This window comes from Budorcas taxicolor, chromosome 8, assembly GCF_023091745.1.
Source record: "Budorcas taxicolor isolate Tak-1 chromosome 8, Takin1.1, whole genome shotgun sequence".
Lineage (NCBI taxonomy): Eukaryota > Metazoa > Chordata > Mammalia > Artiodactyla > Bovidae > Budorcas > Budorcas taxicolor.
The window spans coordinates 84,388,595-84,414,065 of record NC_068917.1 but is presented as its reverse complement, the minus strand read 5'-3'; the positions used below and the strand labels follow the sequence as shown (position 1 = coordinate 84,414,065).

General features: G+C 37.0%; 1 protein-coding gene across 1 annotated transcript in view; it reads left to right on the top strand.

The window, feature by feature from the left end:
* Positions 1-25,471, top strand: part of FANCC (FA complementation group C) — a 320,357-nt gene that overhangs the window by 211,730 nt on the left and 83,156 nt on the right. The window contains exons 5-6 of the mRNA XM_052644871.1: positions 10,695-10,808; positions 11,714-11,778. Of these exons, the coding sequence (XP_052500831.1) occupies positions 10,695-10,808; positions 11,714-11,778 (179 nt within the window). The remainder of the gene's footprint in view (positions 1-10,694; positions 10,809-11,713; positions 11,779-25,471) is intronic.

Below are 25,471 nucleotides of genomic sequence, written 5' to 3'. Positions count from 1 at the left end.
GGCTACTTGCTTTTCTATGTAAATTTTAGAAAAGTTTCTGAAGTTCTACTACAAAAATCATATTTAGAATTGTTGATGGTACTATTTTGAGTCTGCAAGACAGAGAATTGACATCTTTATGACATTGAATTTTTCTTGCTACGACCTGAATATCTCTCCATTTATGCCAGTCTTTAGTACATTTTTTTTTTTGTTTTATAACTCTTATCTTTGTTGTTTTGTCATGCAGTGCTGTGTACAGAACATTTCTTGCCGTTTCAGTACTTTACAGAGGGCAACTTTTTTTTTAAGTGAAGTAATATATTTAGTTGATGCTTACATGTTGGTTTAGTTTCTAGAATGTCTTTGTTGGCAGGGAGAAATGATAACTTAAGATTGTATTATTAAGAAAAGTAGATGATTTTCATTATGCTATCTAATTTAGAAAAATATAGATCACTTAGCAGTGATTTATTGGGAATTTTAACATCGCTTATGCAAACAAACAATTTCAGGATAATAATATAAATGTTTTATTAGATGTTTACATAAAATGTCATGGGAACATAAAAAAGGAAGTGACTAATTAAGTGTTTGGACACAGGTATTTTATATGGTGAAAGGACCTGCCAACTATTCAAAATGGCCCATTTCTGCTGACCAAAGTCAGAATACTATAGATACTTCTGTGAAAACTTGAGAAAAGAGAAGATTAAGGATGTTATCTTGTTCAGTTTAGTCACTCAGTCATGTCTGACTCTTTGTGACCCCATGGACTGCAGCACACCAGGCTTCCCTGTCCATCACTAAATCTCAGAGCTTGCTCAAACTCATGTTCTTTGAGATGGTGATACCATCCAACCATCTCATCCTCTGTTGTCTCCTTCTCCTCCTGCCTTCAATCTTACCCAGCATCAGAGTCTTTTCCAATGAGTCAGTTCTTTCACATCAGGTAGCCAGAGTACTGGAATTTTAGCTTCAGCATCAGTCCCTCCAATGAATATTCAGGACTGATTACCTTGGATTGACTGGTTTGATCACCTTGCAGTCCAAGGGACTCTCAAGAGTCTTCTTGTTATCTTGTACCTTGAAGATTAAATTTTGGAGCCAAAAATAATTGAATAAATTTGATTGAACTAACAAAGCTTTGTTTTCTTATTTGAGTTTGCAGTGGGAAAAGATTTTTTAATGTATAATTTTTATTTAAGTATATTTGAGGCTGTTTTGTAATTTTCCAGTGCTTCTTTCAGAAAAGATGGTCCTTGCTACTCACCGCTTCTCCTGTTCCTTCTGGGTGCTGTTAGTACTGTGGCATTTGTATACACAGGCTGAGTAGCAACAAATTAGTGTATTTTTTAAAAGCAGTTGGATATTATGAAAATATTTAAGGTCCCAAATCAGTAGTCGTTTTATTTTTTATTTTTGACCCATGCCATGCAGTGTGCATGATCCTGGTTCCCTGACCAGGAACTGAACCTGTGCTCCCTGCAGTAGAAGCGCAGAGACTTAACCAGTGGACCACCAGGTTTCAGAGCAGTGCATTATTCAGTGAAATTATACTCACATCAGTGTGCCAGATTCCAGTCAGTGTTACCAAATTAAATAAAATTCTTTGAAGTAAAAGTGCGTGGCAATGTCATGTTTTGTTCCAGTAATCTGTGGGTATTTCATGGACTGAAACTTGGGAAATCGTGAAAAGGAAAATTGCTCATTTTATAGTGTAATGAGGTCACAAAGGAATCCTATAGTAATTTTATTTTTCACTGAATGTAAATGAGCAGTTCATTCTGTTGAGTTTTAATTCACCTAGGGTTTATTGCACACCTAGTATGTGAAATGCCGAGGGCAAGTTAACAGTTGCTGTGAAGAATATAAAGATTGGTTAAGACAGTCCTTTTCACTGTCTTACTAATGAGTAGAATGATGAAATATAACTACAGTGCAAGGCAGAGCTTGGAAGGCATTGTGAGAAAAATACAAATAGGATACCATGGAGATTTCAGGGGAATACTATCTCATACTATTGCAAACTGGAACAAGAATCTTGGGGAAAGATAGATTTTGAAAGATAGGTATAATTTGGGCAGCTAGAGATGGGTGAGGGTTGGTGGGTTTCTCAGGAGAAAGAAATGATATGGGGAAAAGGCTGGGTGAGTTTGATGACCAGCAGAGAGTCTGATGTTACCAAATCACAGGGACCAAAGAGAAAAATTGGGAGAAGCAAGTTTGACCAGATATTCTGAGGCTCCATAGGGGAGGCTGTGCTTAGGAGTCCAGTGAAGTATTAAAACAGTTGAAGTGACAGAAGCATTTCCCAAGTCTTTGCCCACGCACCATACCCCCCTTTCCGTTGCTGTTTCTAATCCCTCTAGCCATTTTTCTCTGTCTATCTCAGCCAACGTTATACACCGTCTCTTTCTTTCTTTCCTATACCTCCTTCCCCAGCTGTCAGAATCAGCTCAAAAGTCATCATCTCAGGGAGCACTCTGAAACCCTACAGTTGGAATTAATCATCACTTCCTCTGTTCCCACAGTGATTGTCTTACCACCTCGTTATAGCACTTACTGCATTCTGTCTTGTATTATGGATATTTCCATCTCTGTCTCCCTTCATCAGACTGTAGTGGGCTTCCTATCACAATAGACCCAGTAGAGTGGCTTGAATATATGTTTGTAGAATGAAAGAATGAATAAGGCATCCTTGTTTACAAAAGGTTTTATCTTTAATACGTATAAAGAGATAGGTGTAGTAAAGACCAAAGTGGTGGAAATTCTAAAAGACTTAAATGATCAGATGAAGAAATTGTTTGGAGAAGTATAAAATATGTACTCTGTCTCAGTTCAAGAATATTGACCACAGTTTGGCTCTGCTAACCCTTTGCCTGAGCAAAAACCACAGCCCTTCTTCCACACCCATACCCTGCGCCAAACCACAGCCTCACTGCTCCAGCTTTCCTAACCCGCCTGTGAATGTGCTGCCTGTTACAAGATGGAGCAGATACAATGAGGCTAGAACAAGAAAGAACACCTGAAAACAGGGAAATGGATTTTCCTTCTGATTTATTTACTTTTCTCCTTGAAAGTTCACTTTCATGGTTATGAGTATTTTTAAATGGCTTTTCAAACATTAGCAGAGTCCTTCAAACTCCTACATGGATCAAAATTGGACTTAAAACGTTTTATGCACAATTGTGTTGGTTCCTATACTTTCCACCCATGACTGATTTTAGATCACTAGTCAGGATGATGTATTTGCACTTTTTCTTTATGCCTTTCAAATTGGCATTTTTTTCCAAAAAAAAAATATTCAATCTACATGCACATGTTTTTGTTGATAATGATTTATATATTTAGAAGCCCAGTTCCTATCAGTAAAATAAGCAGTTGGAGTAGATTTCCAAGTTTTTTCAGCATTTTAAAATGAGTCAATTACTTGTGTGACTATAGGAATTAATTTTTGTCCAAGGGCCAATGCCTATGGAATTCATATGGGTTTGGCTTTAGAATACTTACCACTAGGTGGCAGTAAGAAAAATTGTTCTTAGCAATGAGAAGTGCTTATCAAATTTTAATTTTACCTTAAAAGAGAAATATGGAGATCCAAAGTTTCAGGTGTCTTTTTATAAGTTATGGAAACATAGTCAGGCCTCAGTATGTTGTTTCTGGTACTTATGCTTATTTAATCCAGGAGTAAAACTCTGTGTCCCTTCATAGCAATTTGCATTAGGGAATTATGAGAAAAAAGAAAACCAGACATAAGTTAATGATAAAAAGTATGATATGGTAAGTGTAGAAACTTTGGAAATACAGGTAGTATAAAGAAGAAATTTTAAATCACTCCCTGAAATAATGTTATGATAATAACTGTCATGTTTCTTCTTAGTATTTTTTTGAATATAAAATTGAATATACAGTTTTTATACCTTGCTTTACAGATTAATGTCATGGTGTCTTTTCTGTGTCATTAAATATCTTTTTTACAGTGTGATTCATGCTGTTGGATAAACCATGATGAATTTCAACCAGTATGGTGCTGTGGGGTACTTTGGTTGCTTCTAGTTTTTCACTGTAAAAAGTAATACTGCCATGAACCTGAATTTTTCCTTAGGACATATTCTTGGAAATCAAGGTACTGGGTAGAAGGATTTGAATTTTAATGCTTTGGTTATATATCATCAAATGGCTTCCCAGAGAATCTTTACAAATTTCTGCTCCCAACAGCAATGGAGTACCCCTCTCACCATATCCTTGCCAACAAGGAGTATAGAGTTGTTTTTCTTATTATTTAAAACAAAAAAAAAGCAGGAGATAGTAGGGGAAACTAATCTTTATAGCTATTGATTTTTAAAAAATCAGTTTCTAACCGTATCATTTTGGGAATTTAGGCCAGGACAGATCTGCCAATTAAGTTATTTTTGTGTTTCCAAGATCGTGTTACAGTCAGCTTGTATAATGCAGTTGTTGTGATACTATCTAGGGAACTGTTTATGGCTGTTTTAAACACTGCTTGGTAATTATTTACAGTACCTGATTGCACCCTCTGAATCTATTGAATGTCCTAGATTTTTTTTTTTAACTTTCATTGGCTCAGTCTCCAGAGTAAACTCATGCAGTTTGGGGGAGCTAGCCTCCTCCATGCATTCCATGCACTCCAACGCCCAGCATGTCAGTCCCTCTGGGCAGCTGGGATTAAAGAGGAAAGCCTTTACATAGTTTTCCTTAGGACCTGCAGTCTTAGCTGACCCTTAACTGTTGCTGCCTTGAAACTGGTTTTCTTCTATTGTATATGCACTATGCTACTTTCTGTCCCAACTGGGTCTGTAGTAATTCATGCTTTAATTTTCAAGAGTCAACCATGTGAATTATGATGGTAGCCACCAGTTTCTTGTTCAGTCGCTCAGTCCTGTCCAATTCTTAGGGACCCCAAAGCACACCAGGCTTCTCTGTCCTTCACCATCTCCCAGACCATACTCAAACTCATGTGCATTGAGTCGGTGATGCTATCCAACCATCTCATCCTCTATCATTCCCTTCTCCTCCTGCCTTCAATCTTTCCCAGCATCACTGTCTTTTCAAATGAGTCTGTTCTTCCCATCAGGTAGCCAAAGTATTGGACCTTCAGCATAAGTCCTTCCAATGAATACTTAGGACTGATTTCCTTTAGGATTGACTAGTTTGATCTCCTTGCAGTCCAAGGGAATCTCAAGAGTCTTCTCCAACACCACGGTTCAAAAGCATTAATTCTTTGGTGCTCAGCCTTCTTTATGGTCCAACTTTCACATGCGTACATGAATACTGGAAAAACCATAGTTTTGACTATATGGACCTTTGTTGGCAAAGTGATGTCTCTGCTTTTTAATATGCTGTCTGGGTTGGTCACAGCTTTTCTTCCAAGGAGCAAGCGTCTTTTAATTTCATGGCTGCAGTCACTATCTGCAGTGATTTTGGAGCTCAAGAAAATAATAAGGTCAGTCACTGTTTGCACTGTTTCCCTGTCTATTTGCCATGAAGTGATAGGACAGGGTGCTGTGACCTTAGGCTTAATTGAAACTTTGCTTAATTGAGTTTTATTAAAAACTGAATTTATGGAATTTTAAGTGAGATGCCATACTTAGAGAACATAGCCCAGTGCTTCATTTATGGTAAGCACTTATAAAAACTTTGTTATCATTGCTAGAAACCCTCAAGAAGCAACACTTGAGCAGGTAATTGGGCTAGAAGAGCCCCCAGGTCTCCCGCATTGCAGGCAGACATTTTAACTTCTGAGCCACCAGGGCAGACCCCGTCAGAGGGACTAGAACATACCAAAGCCTTCAGGGACCAAAGAGCCTTCAGGTCTCCAAACAAGCTAAGGGGGCAAAATCAGCCCCAGACAGGGGCTGCAAAACCAGTGGGGCAAGGTTTCATCTTTAGGGAGGGGTTTGAGCTTCACCCTAAGAGTTATTGGGAGTCTTAAGCTGAATGGTGACTTCCCTGTTGACTCAGTCAGTAAAGAATCTACCTGCAAGGCTGGAGACTCAAGTTCAATTCCTGGATCAGGAAGATCCCCTGCAAAGGAAGTGGCAACCCACTCCAGTATTCTTGCCTGGGAAATTGCATGGACAGAGGAGCCTCCAGGCTATATAGTTCATGGTGTCGCAGAGAGTCGGACCCCACTAAGGAACTAAACTACCGCCAAGCTGAATGTTGTTTTTCAGTTCACTAAGTCATGTCTGACCCTTTTGCAACCCCATGAACTGTAACCCTCCAGGTTCCTCTGTCCATGGGATTTTCCAGGCAAGAATACTGGAGTATGTTGTCATTTCCTTCTCCAGGGGATCTTCCGGACCCAGGGATCAAATACACATCTCTTGCATCTCTCCTGCATTGGCAGGTGGATTCTTTACCACTGAGCCACCAGGGAATCCAGTCAGATTTGCATTGTTTAACTACTCCAGCTGCTTCAAGGAGAACCCATACAGGGACATTCCTTATAAGGTTTTACCTTAAAGTAGGTAACCAGTCTTGGGCATGTTTCTTTCAATGTGTCTCAGTATCCTCATTGGTAACAACGTTCAGTAATAGCACTTACCCATAGGCTGTGGGGATTAAATGAGTTGCTCTCTGTAAATTGTTAGTACAGCTTGCAGCATATAAATGCTTTAAATGTTTGCTAAATAGAATGCCAGTCTGGTAACAGAAAGTTAAGCACTTCCAGTGCTGTTTTCCCTCCATCTAGCATCAAACTAATCTTCTCTGTGAGAAACCCAGCCTGTTCCTGATTCTGAGCCTTTTGCAGCCTACTTTCCTAATAAAGAAACTGAGTTTTCTCTCTCCTCCTGCCTGGTCTGATGTGGGCACCTCCACATGGGTGCAGCATATGGTTAGCCAAGTCTGGCTGGACTTTGCCTTCACCAGAACACCTACACTGCACTCCCCACAGGGAGTCAGGTCCCACCTGCTGAAGGCACCATGTGTGCCCCTTGCTGTGGTTAACTAAGAATCCACCAGTAAACACCTCCCCTCGAAGAATGGCACATTGACGGTAATTTGCCTCCCCTGGCTCTGCCAACCTAACCACAACTGCTTGATCTCACCCAGAATGCATTTAGTATTTGAAAATAACTGGGAGATGAATTCTCCTGGGGCTGTTGTCAGCTCCTGTTTGCTTGCTGTATTTTTAAAGGATAGCTTTGAACTGAAAGGAAAAAAAGGCCAATAGTTGGCAAGTAGCTTCCACCCAGACTTTTCTTCCCTCTAGAAGGAACCTTTTCATTGTCTTATGCCTTATTAAAAAGTTCACTTTAACTCTGTAGATTTCCTGTTTTTCTCCCTCCCCAGTGGTTTCATTTTTTGTGCATCATATTATGCATGTGGCTGAGTCTTTTTTTTTAATCATTAATGTCTTCTACTAAGTAGTAGTATTTCAAAGTTACTTTGTTAGCTTGCTATGAACTCTTCTAATCTGAAAACAGTAGGTTGGCTTTCAGGTAGGAACAGCAGAGACAGAAAGTTGCTCAGTCATGTCCGACTCTTTGCGACCCCATAACCTATACAGTCCATGGAATTCTCCAGGCCAGAATACTGGAGTGGGTAGTCTTTCCCTTCTCCAGGGGATCTTCCCAACCCAGGGATCAACCCAGGTCTCCCGCATTACAGGAGGGTTCTTTACCAGCCGAGCTCTTTCAGCAGATTTCAACCTATATATACTTAGTAGTGTTGTCAGGAGTTCTTTTTTTCTTCTTCTGAACTTTTTATTTTGTATTGGGGTATAGCCAGTTAACAATGTTGTAATAGTTTCAGGTAAGCAGCAACGGGACTCAGCCATACATATTCATGTATCCATTCTCCCCCAAATCCCCCTCCCATCCAGGCTGCCACGTAACACTGAGCAGAGCTCCCTGTGCTGGACAGTAGGTCCTTGTTGGTTATCCATTTTATCCATACACAGTAGTATGTACATGTTCATCCCAGACTCCCAAACTATCCCTTTCCCCCGACAGCTATAAATTCACTCTCTTAAGTCTGTGAGTCTGTTTCTATTTTGTAAGTAAGACCATTTGCAGCAACATGGATGGATCTAGAGAGTGTCATACTGAGTGAAGTAAGTCAGAGAAGGAGAAATATTGTTTGACATCCCTTATATGTAATCTAAAAAGAAATGATACAAATGAACTTACTGCCTGGAGTTCTGTTTTGAGGAAATTGAGGCAAGTCAGAGCTCACAGGGAGAAAGTACCATGATCTACATAAAAGGGTGCCCACCAGACTAGGGGTGAGTTTTCCCCAGGGAGGAATTGTGATGGGGAAAAAAGATGGCACAGAGGTCTTCCTTGATGTTTCTAATGCTTTGTTAAGTTCCATGGTGGAGGAATTATTGTATTATTTTGTATCTTTTTGAATATGTAAAATGGTTTGTGATAGAATTGACATGATGAGTTAGTGATATGTGCCCTTTGTGTTAACTGGCAAAGCAGAAAGAAGAAAAATATGTAAACCCATAATAGCGCCATCCCAGAGACTTAACGTTTGGTGATATTTTCTTTCATTGTTTTTTTTTTTGTTCCTATGTCTGGATTGTTTTTATAGTGATGAGTTCATTTCTATATATACAGTTTTGCATCTTCCTTTCTTCATTTAATATTATAACCACTTAAAATGCTGTCATATGTTCTTTATAAGCATTTAATGGCTTACAATGAGCCACAGTATTGAGGGTATCACAGATTAATAATTCCCTCCTGTTAGACATTTTTTTTGCTATAAGAAATAACACTGTGGTAAACATCTTTGCACATAATCCGCATTGTCATATTTTGATTTATTTCCTTAAATGTATGCCAGATACATTAAAAGTCCTGAATGCTTTTAAAACCTTTAATATACATTCTCAAGTTGTTTTCTATAAAGTAACCAACCTATAAGGTGTCTAAATGTTACCACTTATAACATGTCTACATGTTACAAATGTCTAGGCAAACATAGCCCTGTCAGTCCAAGCTTAGGGGTGGGTTATGGGCTGTGTTATACTCACTCACACTCTGTGGGTGCCTTTGTCTGATTCACAGTAGCACTGATATGTGATTCCATTTGAATTTTTCCAATAGCTCACACAGAACACCTGTTTCAGAGAACCCAGATTAGCCTTAGGTATTCATGTCTATAAAAACTTTAATTCATTTAGTGGAAAATAGTTTGTTGATGTATAAATTTGCCCTTTTTGATTATGAGGCTAAACATTTATCCATGTGTTTCTTGGGCATTAGTGTTTTATCTTAGGAATTATCTGTTCCTATGCTTTTTTAATGCTCTTAATATTTTTCATATGGTATTTTGTAAGGTCTGTCTAGCCAAAGCTATGGTTTTTCGAGTAGTCATGTATGGATGTGAGAGTTGGACTGTAAAGAAAGCTGAGCGCCGAAGAGTTGATGGTTTTGAACTGTGGTGTTGGAGAAGACTCTTGAGAGTCCCTTGGACTGCAAGGAAATCGAACCAGTCCATCCTAAAGGAGATCAGTCCTGGGTGTTCATTGGAAGGACTGGTGTAGAAGCTGAAACTCCAATACTTTGGCCACCTGATGCGAAGAGCTGACTCATTTGAAAAGACCTTGATGCTGGGAAAGATTGAGGGCAGGAGGAGAAGGGGACGACAGAGGATGAGATGGTTGGATGGTATCACTAACTCAATGGACATGGGTTTGGGTGGACTCTGGGAGTTGGTGATGGACAGGGAGGCCTGGCATGCTGTGGTTTGTGGCTTCGCAAACAGTCAGCCATGACTGAGCGACTGAACTGAACTGAACTGAACTGAACACTGAATTTGATTCTGTATTAGTGTGTATAGTTGTTTCAGTCATGTCCAACTCTGTAGCCTGCTAGGCTCCTCTGTCCATGGGATTCTCCAGGCAGTAATACTGTAGTGGGTTGACATGCTCTCCTCCAGGGAATCTTCCTCACCCAGGGATCGAACCCATGTCTCTTACATCTCCTGCATTGGCGGGTGGGTTCTTTACCACGAGTGCCACCTGGGAAGCCCAAATTTGATTACATATGCAGTATTATTTGTTGTTAATATTCTTAGTTTGTGCCTATTCACTGGGAAACACAAAGTGTGTTTTTCTTGAGGGGGAGCTGTTTTGTTGTAATTTAGAGCAATTGTTGATTTGCTCCCTTGACTTTGAGTTTATAAAGTTCTTCCCCCTTCAGACATGTGAAAAGTACTTGTGTTTTCTTCTTGCTTATTATTTTATTTCAGTTTTACATTGATCTCTTTGATTTATAGTAAATTCAAGTATATTTTGATAAGTAACATAAGGTGAGAATATAATTTTTTCAAGTAGTTTTCCTAGTACCATTTATTGCATAATCTTTCCTTTCCCTAGTGATTTGTGATGTGTTCCTTGTCAGGTATTAAGTAATCATCTCTACTCTGATAAGAATGTTTTACTGAGTTTAAAACCAGTAAAGATGACATTTTTAGTGTAGTTAAAGCCTTGTTCATTAGTTATACATATTTCACTATTAATGTATTTTTAATTTACTTAATGAAATAATTTTATCACTAACTTATTTCCTCTTTATATCTGAATCAAAGTGAACTGGGTATTTGGAAAAATTATGATTATTCATTTCATTGAGACCACTCCATTTACAAATGACCCAGCTTCTTGGCATTATACATAATAGGCACTTATTTCACTTTTAAGACCTTTTTCTCTTTCTGTTTATGTTTTTTAGAGGTTGTTATCTCATATAGTTTCCACATCCAGATTTGATATAAAAGAAGTTGGTCTTTTTAATCAAGTTCTTGGGTATGCACCCACAGACTACTATCCTGGTTTACTTAAAAATGTGAGTATTTTTAATTTATTAGTATTGAAATTTTCATTGCTTAATGTACCATCTGCAAAAAAGGTAAATGGAAATATTTCACTCCTCCAGGAGAGATGTTTAACTTTTCTATGTTTATCTCTTCTTACCTTGGGTGGACTTATGGCCATGTAAGGAAAAAATGTGAGATGAGAGATTATGAGAAGAAGAAGGAAACCAGGAGAGGTTATTCTAAATCAACCAACCTCTCTGTCCCTTAACACATCTCATTTATTCTCTCAAAGATTTCTAGGAGAAGAGACTTCCTTAACCAATATAAACACAGTCTTTTACTGTTGGACAAATTTCATATTTAAAAATAACCTGATGGGAATTTTATGTTAAGGCAAAATATTCAATAAATAACAACCTTCTATATATTTACATCTTAGTATTAAAGCTGTGATTTCTTCTGCCTTAAATTTTAGCCAAATTCAAGGGACAATTTATGGTCTTAGCACAGCTCTTTTAAAAAATGTTTGAGATTTTAATGTTTGAATACTGTTCTAGTCTTTTGGAAGCTGTGTACATGAACAGCATTTTTAAAAATTAATAAGTTAAGAAAGAAAAAAGTAAACTAACTCTAACATGGTTTTATTTTTAATAGATTTGGTTTTAATTTGGGGGAAATTAATGACTTGTCTAGTATTCATTTGCTTAAATATTTAGGAATACAGAGTAACAGACATTAAACATAAAATCCAGATTATTAGTAAATGTGATTTGGCACTGCTTTCTTTTTGTTTTGAAAAAGTAAGGCAAGGAGAGGATTGGTGGGGGAAGAGAGTGGGGAATCTCAACGGAAATATCACTCACACCAAGAAAAATAGAACTGATGTAATCCTGTTTGCAGCGTGAGTTAACCTGCAACTGATTTTGTTTTACAGATGGTTTTATCATTAGTGTCTGAACTCCGAGAGAATCATCTTAATGGATTTAACAGTCAAAGACGGTAGGTGTTAAACTAAACATCCCCCTTCTCAAGTTTCAAAATGTATCAGTTTGTTATGAAAGAAAAGTTCTATAATTCTTAGGAAATGCATGTTCATAATTATGGTTATATTCTATGTAGAGAGATTATTTTCAAGGGGATACATGGCAAATTGGCAATTTTTATAGATTTTCTTTTTTTAATCACTATTCTCTCAACTCTCAGGTCATTAAGTAGATCAAACAATGTCTCTTGGGTACCAGTTGAGTAAAACTGATACCCACATATGCAGTATGCAACAGAAAGGAAAGAATGCATGGCTCAGTGTGAGGCTGTATCATTCACACACACAGTTACACAATCAAAATTATTTACAAGGCTGTAGATATTTGGTGTGCACAAATAACCTATTTTAAGAAACACAATATACCAAAATCTAGAGTAACCAAATCAAATAGATTCAGACAAATTAAAATGCAATTAATCACATTATAAAACATTTCTTCACTAAATAAAAGAATTCAAAGTTGTTTTTATTGGTGAGCATTTTTATTTTTAACAAATCATTAGGAGAATCTGGGACCAAAGAAATTTGTGATTTTTTTTTTTAATGAAGCTGTTGCCAATTAAAGCTCTGTCTGAAATGGTGTTTGCCCTCAGTCTTTAGGAACCATTTGTATTTAACCCCTTAAAGTAAAATATAAAACTCTTAGATGAAAACACTGGAGAAAATCTTCATGACATTAGATTTGGCAGGGATTTTTTTTTAATACAACACCAAAATCATAAGAAACAAAGCAGAAGTAGATAAACTGGATTTCATTACAATTAATACAATACCTGGTAAGTGAGATATATCATTCAGTTGGGAATAATATATCTGATAAAGGGTTAATATCCTGACTATAAAAAAAACTCCTAAAAACAACAACAAAAGCTCAATTCAAAAATGGGTAAGAGACTTTATTAGGGACTTTATTAGAGACTTTATTAGTTGTACAAAGATGTACAACTGTCCAATAAGCATATAAAACGATGCTTAAAATTACTAATTATTATGGAAATTCAAATTAAAGTCACAGTGGGATACTACAACACGCCTAAGTAGAATGGCTATAATTTAAAAAACAACAAACAGAATGGAAAATGACCTTTTGGCAAGGAGGTGGAGAAAGTAGAACCCTCACACAGTGCTGATGAGAATGTAAGTGGTAAAGCTCTAGTAGAAAACAGTATGGCAGTTCCTCAGAGAGTTCAGCATCGACTTTCCATAAGGCCTAGCAATTACTGTAACTGCTTTGGTGAGCAGTGTGGTGGTTTACTACAAAGTTAAACATACCCTTACCATTGAACCCAATAGTTTCACTCAAGTATTAAGTAATGACAAACAAAAATGTAGGTATTCACAAATATTTCTATATAAATATTCATAGCTGCTTTATTTGCAGTAGTTCAGAAACAGAAACAATCCAGAGGACCATCTTCAAGTGAACACAAAAATAAATAAATAATTATCTGTTACCATTGTTTAAAAAAATGAAAAGACAAGTCATACATTCTGAGAAAGTATTTTCAAATCATACGTCTGATAAAGAGCTCATACCCAGAATATACAAAGAAGTCAGTAATAGGAAGACAGATGACTCAGTTAAAAAACTGGTAAAAGATGGGAATGTATATCACTGAAAATATATATACATATACAAATGGCTAATAAGCACACAGATGCTTGTATGTGAATGTTCATACTGGCATTATTCATAATAGACCAAAACAGAAGCAACCCAAATATCTATCAACTAATGGATGGATAAAATATGCTTTGTCCATATAATAGAATGCTATTCCTTAGTGAAAAAGGAACAGTCTTCTGATTCATGCTACAGTATGTGTTAACATCAAAAACATGCTTGGACTTCCCAGGTGGTGCAGTGGATAAGAATCCGCCTGCCAATGCAGAGGACACGGGTTCTATCCCTGGTCCAGGAAGGTTCCACATGCTTTGGAGCAACTAAGCCTGTGTGCCACAGCTGCTGAAATCTGCATGCTCTGGGGCCCACAATGAAGAATAGCCCACACTATCCGCAACTAGAGAAAGCCCACATGCACCAATGAAAACCCAGTGCAGCCATAAATAAATAAATTATTAAAAACAAAACAAAACATTGTGCTTAATCCAATCATGAAAGGCTACATACTGTGTGGTTCCATATTTGTAGAATGTCCAGAATAGGTAAATCATATTATAGAGACTGAAAATAGATTATGTGTTGCCTGGGAGGGTAGAGGGATTTCCTGCAAATGAGCACAAAAGATCTTGAGGTGATGGAAATGTCCTAAAAGTGGATGATGATGATGGTGGTTATCCAAGTCAACAATTTGTTAAAAATTTTTTGAACTCTACATTTCAAACAGGTACATTTTGTGGTATATAAAGTACACCTTAAAAAATAAGATGAAGTGCCCATAGGGTGTGTGGAAAGCACTTACCATTATTTATACATCAGGTAAAGACTTTGATTTAGCCTTGAGGTGAATGTTGAATAATGGATCTTTGAAGTAATAGAATTAAAAATTACTGAAGGGGATTTAAAAAGTCAGTAGGATGCAATGTGTGTTTACATTCTATACCAAACTCCCACTATAGGTAAAGTTGATGATTTCTTAAAATTCAGTAAGAATAAATAAAAGCAATAACAGGAAGCTATTAAATAAATAGAAAAGAACAGCCAGATTTAGAAGGTATTTGCAGTTTATAAAACAAAGGATTAGTGTGCAAACTGTAGAAATGCTTCCTGCAAAAAAATCATAAGGCAAACACTCCATTATGGAAATGGACAAGATATATAAGCAGGCCATTACTGAAAGAAGAAAACTGAATAAATAATAAACATTTTAAAAATTCGTAAGGAGTGATGTCAGGAAGATAGCAGAATAGGAAGCATTAGTCTTGTTCCCCCACAGAAGCATTAACTTAATAGTTGTGTTTGATCCAAAGAGCCTTTGTAAGAAATTCAGAAATCAATTATGAAGTACCGCTGGCAAGCTCAAAACCAAGCATAACCATATTGAAACATGTAAGAAAGCCATTTCATATCAACCACAGTAGCCCCTCCCCTAAGCTTTTCAGGCTTGGGGGGATTGGAAGGAAAAAAATGTAGCTTGAAGCTTCTCCCTTGGGAAAGAAAGAATGGAATGTGTCCAATGTTCTAACTTTTGGGAGACTACCTGAGGAACTGCCATCTGTCTTTCCTAACTCTGACCACTGACAGGAAATCAGCATACTTTTAGTGGCTGGAGACCATGGAGAGTTAAACAGTGCCAACAGAGAGCTGGCAGTGCCACAGACAGAGGCTGGCTCAGGTTAACATGATCAGGACAAAGTACCCAACTCACAATTTCTCTTTTAGGGTGGGGGCTAGGGAGAAGTGTAGAATGTACATACCATGTTTCAACTTTTAAAGGGGCTGCTGCTGCTAAGTCCCTTCAGTTGCGCCGGACTCTGTGTGACCCCATAGACGGCAGCCCCCCAGGCTCCGCTGTCCCTGGGACTCTCCAGGCAAGAACACTGTAGTGGACTGCCATTTCCTTCTCCAATGCATGAAAGTGAAAAGTGAAAGTGGAGTCGCTCAGTCGTGTCTGACTCTTAGTGACCCCATGGATTGCAGCCCACCAAGCTCCTCTGTCCATGGGACTCTCCAGGCAAGAGTACTGGAGTGGGTTGCCATTGCCATCTCCTTTAAAGGGGCTACCTTGGTCTACCTTAGAGATTAGTTTCTGTCTCCCCTGACTTGAGGCAGTAAGGGAAGGAGTATACTTTGGATGCCTGAGGGGCTGCAGATAACAAAAGAGCTTAGTGGCTTGTTCTATCATCAGAGAACCTGTGGTACCACAGATAAACACTAGAGGGAGAAAGAGATAAGAAACTCTTGAAAAAGAAACTGTCAGAGCTCTCTAATTGGGAAATTTTGTGCAAAAACATAGAGAAGATGCATCCCCAGAAAATGTTTGAAGGCCCCCCAGGTTCTCTAGAGAGATTGATTAAAAATCTTCCCCTGTACAGAACCAGTCCATAAAGACCAGGAGAGGTGACTCTTCAAATTCAAAATACACAACAAAAAAATAAGGCACACAAAGAAACAGGAAAAATGGCCCAATCAAAGGAATAAAAGGAATCTCTACAAACCTACCTTAAAGAAATGGAAGTCTATGAATTAGCTGGTTATTCAAAATGATCATTCTAAAAAACTTCAACGCACTGCAATAGAATACAGACAACAACTAAGCAAAATTTTAAATAATGATGCATGAACAAAATGGGACCGCCAGCAAAAAGAATAGAAGTTATTGACGAACAACCAAACAGATATTCTGCAGCTGAAGAATACAGTGATTGAACTGAGAAATTCACTAAAATGCTTCAACAGTTAGACTTGATCAAGCTACTGGAAGACATGCTTTTTGAAATTATTAAATTAGGAAAATGTAAAGAAAAATGAATACATAGAAGTTAAGCCTAAGAACTAATGGGACACCATGAAGTGCACCAGTTATACACATTGTGAGAGTGCCAGAAGAAGAAGGAAAAAGGCAAAGAGCTTATCATGCTGAGGAAGGAACTGGACATCCAAATTAAAGAAAAGGCCCATCTGAGAAATGGTATAATCAAACTGTCAAAAGTCAAAGACAGGAGGTTGGAGGGGCAAAAAAGTCAATGAAAGAGAATATTGACAACAGTAAGAAAAAACAAGTCATCACATTCAAGGAAACTCACATCAAGATTATTAGTACATTATTCTGTAGAAACATTAAGTCCAGAAGGCAGTGGGATGATATATTCAAAGTGCTAAAAATAAACACCTACCAACTGAGACGATTATATTCTGCCAGCTGTCCTTGGCATGAAAGAGAAATTAAGACCTTCTCAGATGAACAAAAGCTGAAGGAGTTCATCACCACTAAACTTCCTATAAGAATTGTTAAAGGGAGTTTTTCAAGTTGAAAACAAAGGAACTCTAGACAGCAACACAAGACCATCCCAACATACAAAATTCTCTGGTAAAGTAAATATATAAACAAATACAAAGCTGTGTAATACTGTAATAGTGGTACATAATTAAACTTAAAATATAAAAATCATTAAAAAATGGTAACTGTAAAACCATGTTAATGGATAAAAAGTACTGCACAATGGAACTTCTGACACTGAAAACATAAAACACAGTGAGAAGATGCAAAGAAGTAAAGACTTTTTTCCTACAACTGAAGTTGTCCGTTTAAAATAGATAGTACACACACACACAATGGAATACTACTCAGCCGCAAAAAAGAGCAAAGTTTTGCCACTTACAACAATATGAATGGACCTGGAGGGTATTGTGCTAAGTGAAATAAGTCAGACAGAGAAATACAAATATTTGTATGACATCACTTATATGTGGAATCTAAATAATAAGACCAACTAGTAGGTATAACAAAAAGGAAACAGACTCACAGATATAGAGGACAAACTAGTAGTTACTAGTGAGGAGAAGGAAGATAGGGAGAGGCAAGCTAAGGGTAGGGATTAACAGTTACTAGCTATTATGTATAAAATAAATAAGCTACAACCTAAAGGGATAGGATAGGGGGTGGGAGGGAAGTTCATGAGCTAGAGATTATATGTATACTTATGGCTGATTTACACTGTTGTAAGGCAGAAACCAGCACAACATTGTAAAGCAATTATCCTCTATTTAAAAATAAATTTTAAAAAAGCTGTAAGGATATATTATACAACACAGAGGATATAGCCAATATTTTATAGTAACTATAAATGGAGTCTAACTTTTAAAAATTGTGTACACCTGAAACTTACATGATATTATACATCAGCTATATCCCAATTTAAGAAAAGTTAAAAAGATAAAAAATAAATTGCTGTAACTGTAAGATAGTTATTAATGTTATCCCCATGGTAACAACACAGAGAATACCTATAGAAGTTGCATAAAGGAAAATGAAAAGGAAATCAAAGCATATCCCTACCAAAAAAATTTTTTTCAGCTATGCAAAGGAAGGCAGCAAGTGGGAAGAATAGGGACAGAATAACCACAAGACATACAGAAAATGGTGAAATGACAGTAGTAAGTGCTTCTCCATTAGCACAGTAAGTCCCCTACTTGTGAATGAGTTCTGTTCTGAGAGTGTGTTCATAAATCTAGTTTGTTCCTAAGGCCAAGAGAGTTAGCCAACCAACACTATAATATGTTTCATACAAGTAATACGTAAAAAACAAAATATAAAGGAAACATTTTTAATCTTATAGCAGAGTACCTTGAAAAGTACAGTAGTACAGTGCAATAGCTGGTGTACAGGGGCTGGCATTGAGTACACAGGCAAGAAGAGTTACTGACTGGATAGGGAGAGGAGGCTGGGAGATGGTAAAAGTTCATCAGCAATAGGAGATGGAGGGCAAGCTGCAATTTCACTCATGCCAGACATTGATGGCACAGGTTCTGGTTCCTTGCTAGATTCAATTCTATCTACCCTGTTGAAAAAATGACCCAATGATGTCTAAGTAGCAGCTCTTTTCTTCTCATCCCAGATGACACAGAATGACATAGAATACACTGGGCTGCGTTCTGATCAACTGCTATAGCCATCATGTTCCATTCTACATTTGTGTCCTGTGCCTCAAAAGCTAACAGTGCCTCCTAAAATAAAGAAAATCCCCTTGCCACTTCCTGTCATGAATCTCTTTGGTTCTTCAGGTACATCTTCATTTTGTCTATCTTCATCCTTTCTCTGGTCCTCCAGTTCCACCTGGTCTTCGTTAGTAAGCTCCTTGTGTTGCACAACAATAGTACTCTACAGCAAAGTACACAAAAGCACAACCCCTTGTAAAGGATGCGTGAATGTGACAGTATATGCCAGGCATGTGAACTAACATGATTAAATATGTGAACGCACATTCATACCTTCAGAAATTCACAACTCGAAAGCTCATATGTAGGGGGACTTACTGTAATTACTTTAAATGTAAAAGCATTAAACTCTCCAATCAAAAAACATAGAGTGACTAATTGGCTTAAGGCCAACTATATGCTGTCTACAGGAAACTCATTTTAGATGTAAGGATATATATAAAAGCTGAAAGTGAAAGCATGAAAAAAGGTATTCCATGCAAATGGTAGCCACAAGAGAGCAGGGGTGGCCATAGTTTTATTAGACAAAGTCAAAAACTGTTTCAAGAAACAAAGAAAGACGTTATATAATGGTAGAGGGGATCAGTTCTCTCAGAAGATAAAACATTTTCAAATATATATGCATCTAACAGTAAAGCACCAAAATATATGAAGCAAATATTGATTGAAGGGAAAACTAGAAAGTAGCACAGTAATAATAGGAAATTGCAATGCCCCATTTTCAGTAATGTATAGATCAACCAGACCAAAGGTCAATAAAGAAACAGAGGATTTGAAAAACATCAAAGATGAATAGGACCTTATAGTTATATTTAGAATACTCTGTAATAGCAGAATGTACATTCTTCTCAAGCACACACATAAATTCTCCAGGGTAGATCATATATCAGGCCACAAAACAAGTTCTAACAAATTTAAGATTGAAATCATACCAAATATCTTTTCTAACCATGACAGTACGCAACTAAAAATCGATAATAGGAAAATTGGGAAATTCACAAATATGTGCAAATTAAACAATATGCTATTGAACAAGTAATATATCAGAGAAGACATCACAAGGGAAATTGAAGAATATCTTGAGACAAATGAAAACAAAAACACAGTATACCAAAAATTAGAAGATGTAGGAAAAGCAGTACTAAGAGGGATGTATATAGCGATAAATGCCTTCGTTAAAAAAGAAGAAATACCTCTAATCAGTAATCTAACTTTATACCTCAAGGAGCTAGTAAAAGAATGTACTAAACCCAAGGATTCAGAAAGAATGAAAAAAAATAAAGATTATAATAGAGATAAACTAGAGAATAGAAAAACAGATAAAAGGTTTGGTTTTTTTAAAGATCAACAATATTGACAACCCCTTAGCTAGACTAACAAAAACAGAATATTCAAATAATAAATACCAGAAATGAAAGGGGAGATGTTACAACTGATGCCGTAAAAACAGTAAGGATCATAAGACAGATTATAGACCTTTATACACCAACAAATTGAATAACCTAGAAGAAATGGATAAATTTTTATTGATATACTAAATTATAAATTTAAAAATCTGGATAAATCTATACTAGTAAGGAGATAGAATCAGTAATCAAAATCCTCCCCAACAAAGAGAAGTCTTGGACCAGATAACTACACTGGAGAATGCTACTAAATATTTTTAAAATAATTAATACTAATCTTTCTCAAACTCTTTCAAAAAATTAAAGAGATGCTGCCTATGCTATTAGAATGTCCTCTAGACACTGACACATCTGATACATTCCTTATTTGCTCTCTAGAATGATATTTTCTATGAGGGATTTTTTTTTTTCCTTTTTAGAAAGAATTCTAGACTTCAACAGAAATTTCTTGTGGATATTTTTCTGAAAGTATTGAAATTTTAGAGAAATTCTGTCTCTTGGGTTAGGTTCAATTATTCTTACCAGAAAGCTGAATTTAAAAAGGAATTTGATGCCCAACATACTTTTTGAGTCTCTTTATGAGTTTTGCAAATCCTGCCTTTAAGACCTAAAACCAGGAAGTTTGGTTCTACCACCAGAAAAGAACCTGGGTCCCTGAAAGCTTGTGTAAGACTCAGAACTCTTAAGTATATAATTCTCTAGTGAATTCTGCCAAGTGTGTTCTCTTGTCTTGAGTAGAAACTGATTTTGTGAAATTAGGTAGTGGAATGGCATCATGATATTTGAGAGAGCTGCCAAACAGGCTGGAGCCATTATAGTTGTTACTGTCATAAGTTATTTATAATAATTAAAATATGTATCACAATAATATTTAAGTTTTTCCTACTATGTGTCTGAAGTTATCTATATATTTTTAAGATTTAAAAATTTTAAAAAATTGAATTTGAATATAGCATTGTGGGCAAGCTACTTTCTGGTACATTTGAATCCAGATATTCATTCTTATTATTTATGAAACTTGGGTTTTAACATTACTTTCCTTCTGCTAATATGGCTTCAAATGTTAAAGCAACCAAAAGACTCTTAACTTAAATCCCTTATAAACAGTGCTACACTGCTTTTTTCTGGGGTTTGTTTTTTTATAGAGGGTTTCTATACTTTCTTTCTTCCAGCCACTTGAATGTTTAAAGTTCATTTCAAAACAATTCTAAAGCCTATAGAAAATATAGAAATTAATAACTTCAGTGCATAAATTGTCAGTGGAACAAAAGGAAAAAAATAAGAAAACCTATTTGGAATTTCCTTTTGCATTATTTTTAGAGGTCTGATAAATGATCTTGTCATAGTGCTTTAAATAGAGTTTCACTTGCCACCAACTAAAATCAACAATCTAATGACAGAATGTTTAAAATCTCTCTTGTTCTTTGCTATAAACTGTCTAGAAGGAGCAACATTCTGGACTTTCTGAGCATCATCGGTTTAGCTTGTATTTCTGTGGTTTGCTACAGATGGTTTGGAAAGTGCAGTACACCCACATGGGAAGGATATCTCTAGCAGTGTATGGTTACCATTGATTCTTCTGCAGTTGAATTCTTGTGCAAAAATCGTTTGGAAGTGCTGCTCTGGCAATCAGTCAAGACCTAATGCTTAGTATAATCCAGTCTGGAAAATATTGCATAAGTCTGGTTGAAGTTAAATCTCCACACTCCAGTAAAAGAAGGCTGTGAGCACTTTGGAAGATTATCATTTGGTCTGTCTGCATTTTGGTAGAATCAAGAGCTACCTCCATTTATCTGAGACGTTAGAATTTTTCAGGAAAATTATCTTGGACTTTTTCCAGCCTAATTAGGAGATATAATCTGCAGCCTGTAAGTGTCAATTCTTGATAAATTCCCTTGGTGCTGAGGTCATCTTTTTTACCCACTCAGTGACCAGTAATAGTCTCTGACTCTCCTCCTTTTTTTTTAAGATAATGAGAGGAAAATTGTACTTATAGGTCTTTTAGAGAAGAGAACTGATTGGTCAAGGCTATAGAGACAAGAGCATCATGTACTCCTCCTGTATTTCAGAATTCTGGATTTATTATGAGTGCATGTAATGCTCAGGCATATTTTATAATTTCTCAAACTTTCATAGAGCCTTTTTTCTATACAAAATATTCTGCTAGATGCTGTGCAAAATATACACACACAAAAAGCAGCCTACGTCACGCACAAACACAACAGCTTTCTCTTCTCTTATCCCACCCAGTAAGCTCATATATTCCGAGAATTTAAGGTATTTACAACTCAAGGTAAATAATGTCTTTTTGTTAACAATGTAGATTATAGACTCAAAAACACACGAGTTAATTTTAGGTCTAAAACAACCTGGATGGTGAGTTAGAGAAAGATGATAGAGCACTGTGGAAGATAAATGCTGTTGAGAGACCTCAGCCATTTAGAAAAGTGGTAAAGAACAAGAAGTGAATTTTAAAATGGGTGAATATTTAAGGAGAAAAGACAAACTGTTCACAATGAGAAGATATCATCATGTTATTGTTGTTCAGTTGGAAAATCATCTCCGACTGTTGGCAACTCCATGGACTGCAGCACACCAGACTCCTCTCCTCTGCTATCTCCTAGAGTTTACTGAAATTCATTTCGATTGAGTCAATGATGCTATCTCATCATCTGCTGCCCCTTTCTCCTTTTCTCTTCAATTTTTCACAGCACTGGGGTCTTTTCCAGTGAGTCGGCTCTTCAAATCAGGTGGCCAAAGTATTGGAGCTTCAGCTTTAGCATCAGTCCTTTCAATGAATATTCAGGAATGATTCCCATAAGGATTAACTGGTTTGATCTTGCAATCCAAGGGAATCTCAAGAGTCTCCTCCAGCTCAGTTTGAAAGCATCAGTTCTTCAGTGCTCAGCCTTCTTTATAATCTAACTGTCACATCTGTATATGACTACTGGAAAAACCATAGCTTTGACTAAATGGACCTTTATTGGCAATGTGATGTCTCTACTTTTTAATATGCTGTCTAGGTTAATCATAGCTTTTCTTCCAAGGAACAAGTGCCTTTTAATTTCATGGCTGCAGTCACTGTCTGCAGTGATTTTAGAGCCCAAGAAAATCTGTCACTGTTTCCACTTTTTCCCAGTCTATTTGCCATGAAGTGATGGGACTGGATGCCATGACCTTAGTCTTTTGAATGTTGAGTTTTAAGCCAGCTTTTTCACTCTCCTCTTTCACCGTCATCAAAAGGCTCTTTAGTTCCTCTTTGCTTTCTGCCATTAGAGTAGTGTCATCTGCATATCTGAGGTTGTTGATAATTCTCTTGGCAATCTTGATTCCAGTTTGTGATTCATCCAGCCTGGTATTTTGCATGATGTACTCTGCATAGAAGTTAAATAAGCAAGGTGACAGTATGGAATCTTCTCATACTTTCCCAATTTTGAACCAGTCTGTTAGTCCATGTCTAGTTCGAAATGCTGCTTGACCTGCATATAGGTTTCTCAGGAGGTAAAGTAAGGTGATCTGGTATTTCCATTTCTTTATGGATTTTCCAGTTTGTTGGGATTCACACAAAGGCTTTAGTGTAGTCAATGAAGCAGAAGTGGATGTTTTTCTGGAACTCCCTTGCTTTCTCCATGATCCAGCAAATGTTGGCAGTTTGATCTCTTGTTCTTCTGCCTCTTTGAAACCAAGCTTGTACGTCTGGAAGTTTTTGATCATGTACTGCTGAAGCCTTGCTTGAAGGATTTTGAGCATAAAGTTGTTAGCATGTGAAATGAGTGATTGACCATGATTGTATAATGGTTAGTACTCGTGTGTTGTGAAATGAGCAAAACTGTACTGTAGTTTGAACATTCTTTGGCATTGCCTTTTTGGGATTGGAATGAATATTGGCCTTTTCCAGTCCTGTTGCCTTTCCTGAGTTTTCCAAATTTGCTGACATTATCGAGTGCAGCACTTTAACAGCATTGTCTTTTAGGGTTTTAAGTAGCTCAGCTGGAATTCCATCACTTCCACTAGATTTGTTTGTGGTAGTGCACCCTAAGACCCGCTTGACTTCACACACCAAGATGTCTGGCTGTAGGTGAGTGACCACACCATCGTGGTTATTTGGGTCATTAAGATCATTTTGCAGAGTTCTGTATATTCTTACCACCTCGTCATCTCTTCTGCATCTGTTAGGTCCTTACAGTTTCTGTCCTTTATTGTACCCATCTTTGCATGAAATAGTCCTTTGATATCTCCCAGTATTCTTGAAGAGATATCTAATCATTCTCATTCTATTGTTTTCTTCTATTTCTTTGCATTGTTTATTTAAGAAGGCCTTCTTATCTCGCCTTGCTATTCTTTAGACCTCTGCATTCAGTTGGATATATCTTTCCCTTTCTCCCTTGCCTTTCACTTCTCTTCTTTCCTCAGCTGTTTGTAAAGCCTCCCCAGACAACCACTTTGTCTTCTTACATTTCTTTATCTTTGGGATAGTTTTGGTCACCACCTCTTGCACGGTATTACAAACCTCCATCCACAGTTCTTCAGGCACTCTGTTTACCGAGTCTAATCTCTCAAATCTGTGCATCAACTTCACTGTTAATCATAACGGATTTGATTTTAGGTCATACGTGAATGGCCTAGTGGTTTTCCCTACTTTTTTCAATTTAAGTCTGAATCTTACAATAAGGAGCTCATGATCTGAGCCACAGTCAGCTCCAGGTCTTGTTTTTGCTGACTGTATAGAGCTTCTTCATCTTTGGCTGCAAAGAACATAATCAATCTGATTTCAGTATTGACCGTCTGGTGACATCCGGGTGTAGAGTCGTCTCTTGGGTTGTTGGAAATGGGTGCTTACTATGACCAGCGTGTTCTCTTGACAAAACTGTTAGCCTTTGCCCTGCTTCATTTTGTACTCCAAAGTCAAACTTGTCTGTTATTCCCAGTATCTATTGACTTTTGCATTCCAATCCCCTATGATGAAAAGGGCATCTTTTTTTTGGTGTTAGATCCAGAATATCTTTTAGGTTTATAGAACCAGTGAACTTCAGCTTCTTCAGTATCAGTGGTTGGGGCATAGAATTGGACTACTATGATGTTGAATGGTTTGCCTTGGAAACGAACTGAGATCCTTCTGTCATTTTTGAGATTGCACCCAAGTACTGCATTTCAGGCTCTTTTGTTGACTTTTTTTTTTTTTATCATTGTGTAGTTAGACAAAAAATTGTCCCTATGAGAATTTTGCTGTTATCAAGTAAATAATAGAGCTAAACTAATAATTTATAAGAAATTAATAACAATGTAAACCTCATATGCAATTATATTTTCTTAAAGCATTCAGTTTATTGCTAGAGATTGATATCTAATTCTGGAGACTTCTGTTAAAGAGTAAAGCAGTGTTTCTCAAACTTTAGTGTGTAGAAGATTACCCCAGAAAAATGTAAACAGATTCCTTGGCCTCACTTCTAGGGATGCTGCTGCTGCTGATTTCTAGACCTGTACTTTGAGTACCTCTGACGTAGAAAACTTGGAAAAATCCTGAAGATTAATGTGCATAACCTATGACGAGTAGGAACTCTCATGATTTAGCCAGAAGGTTAACATGAAAATATAATGTAAAAAATGAAATCAAGTGATGAA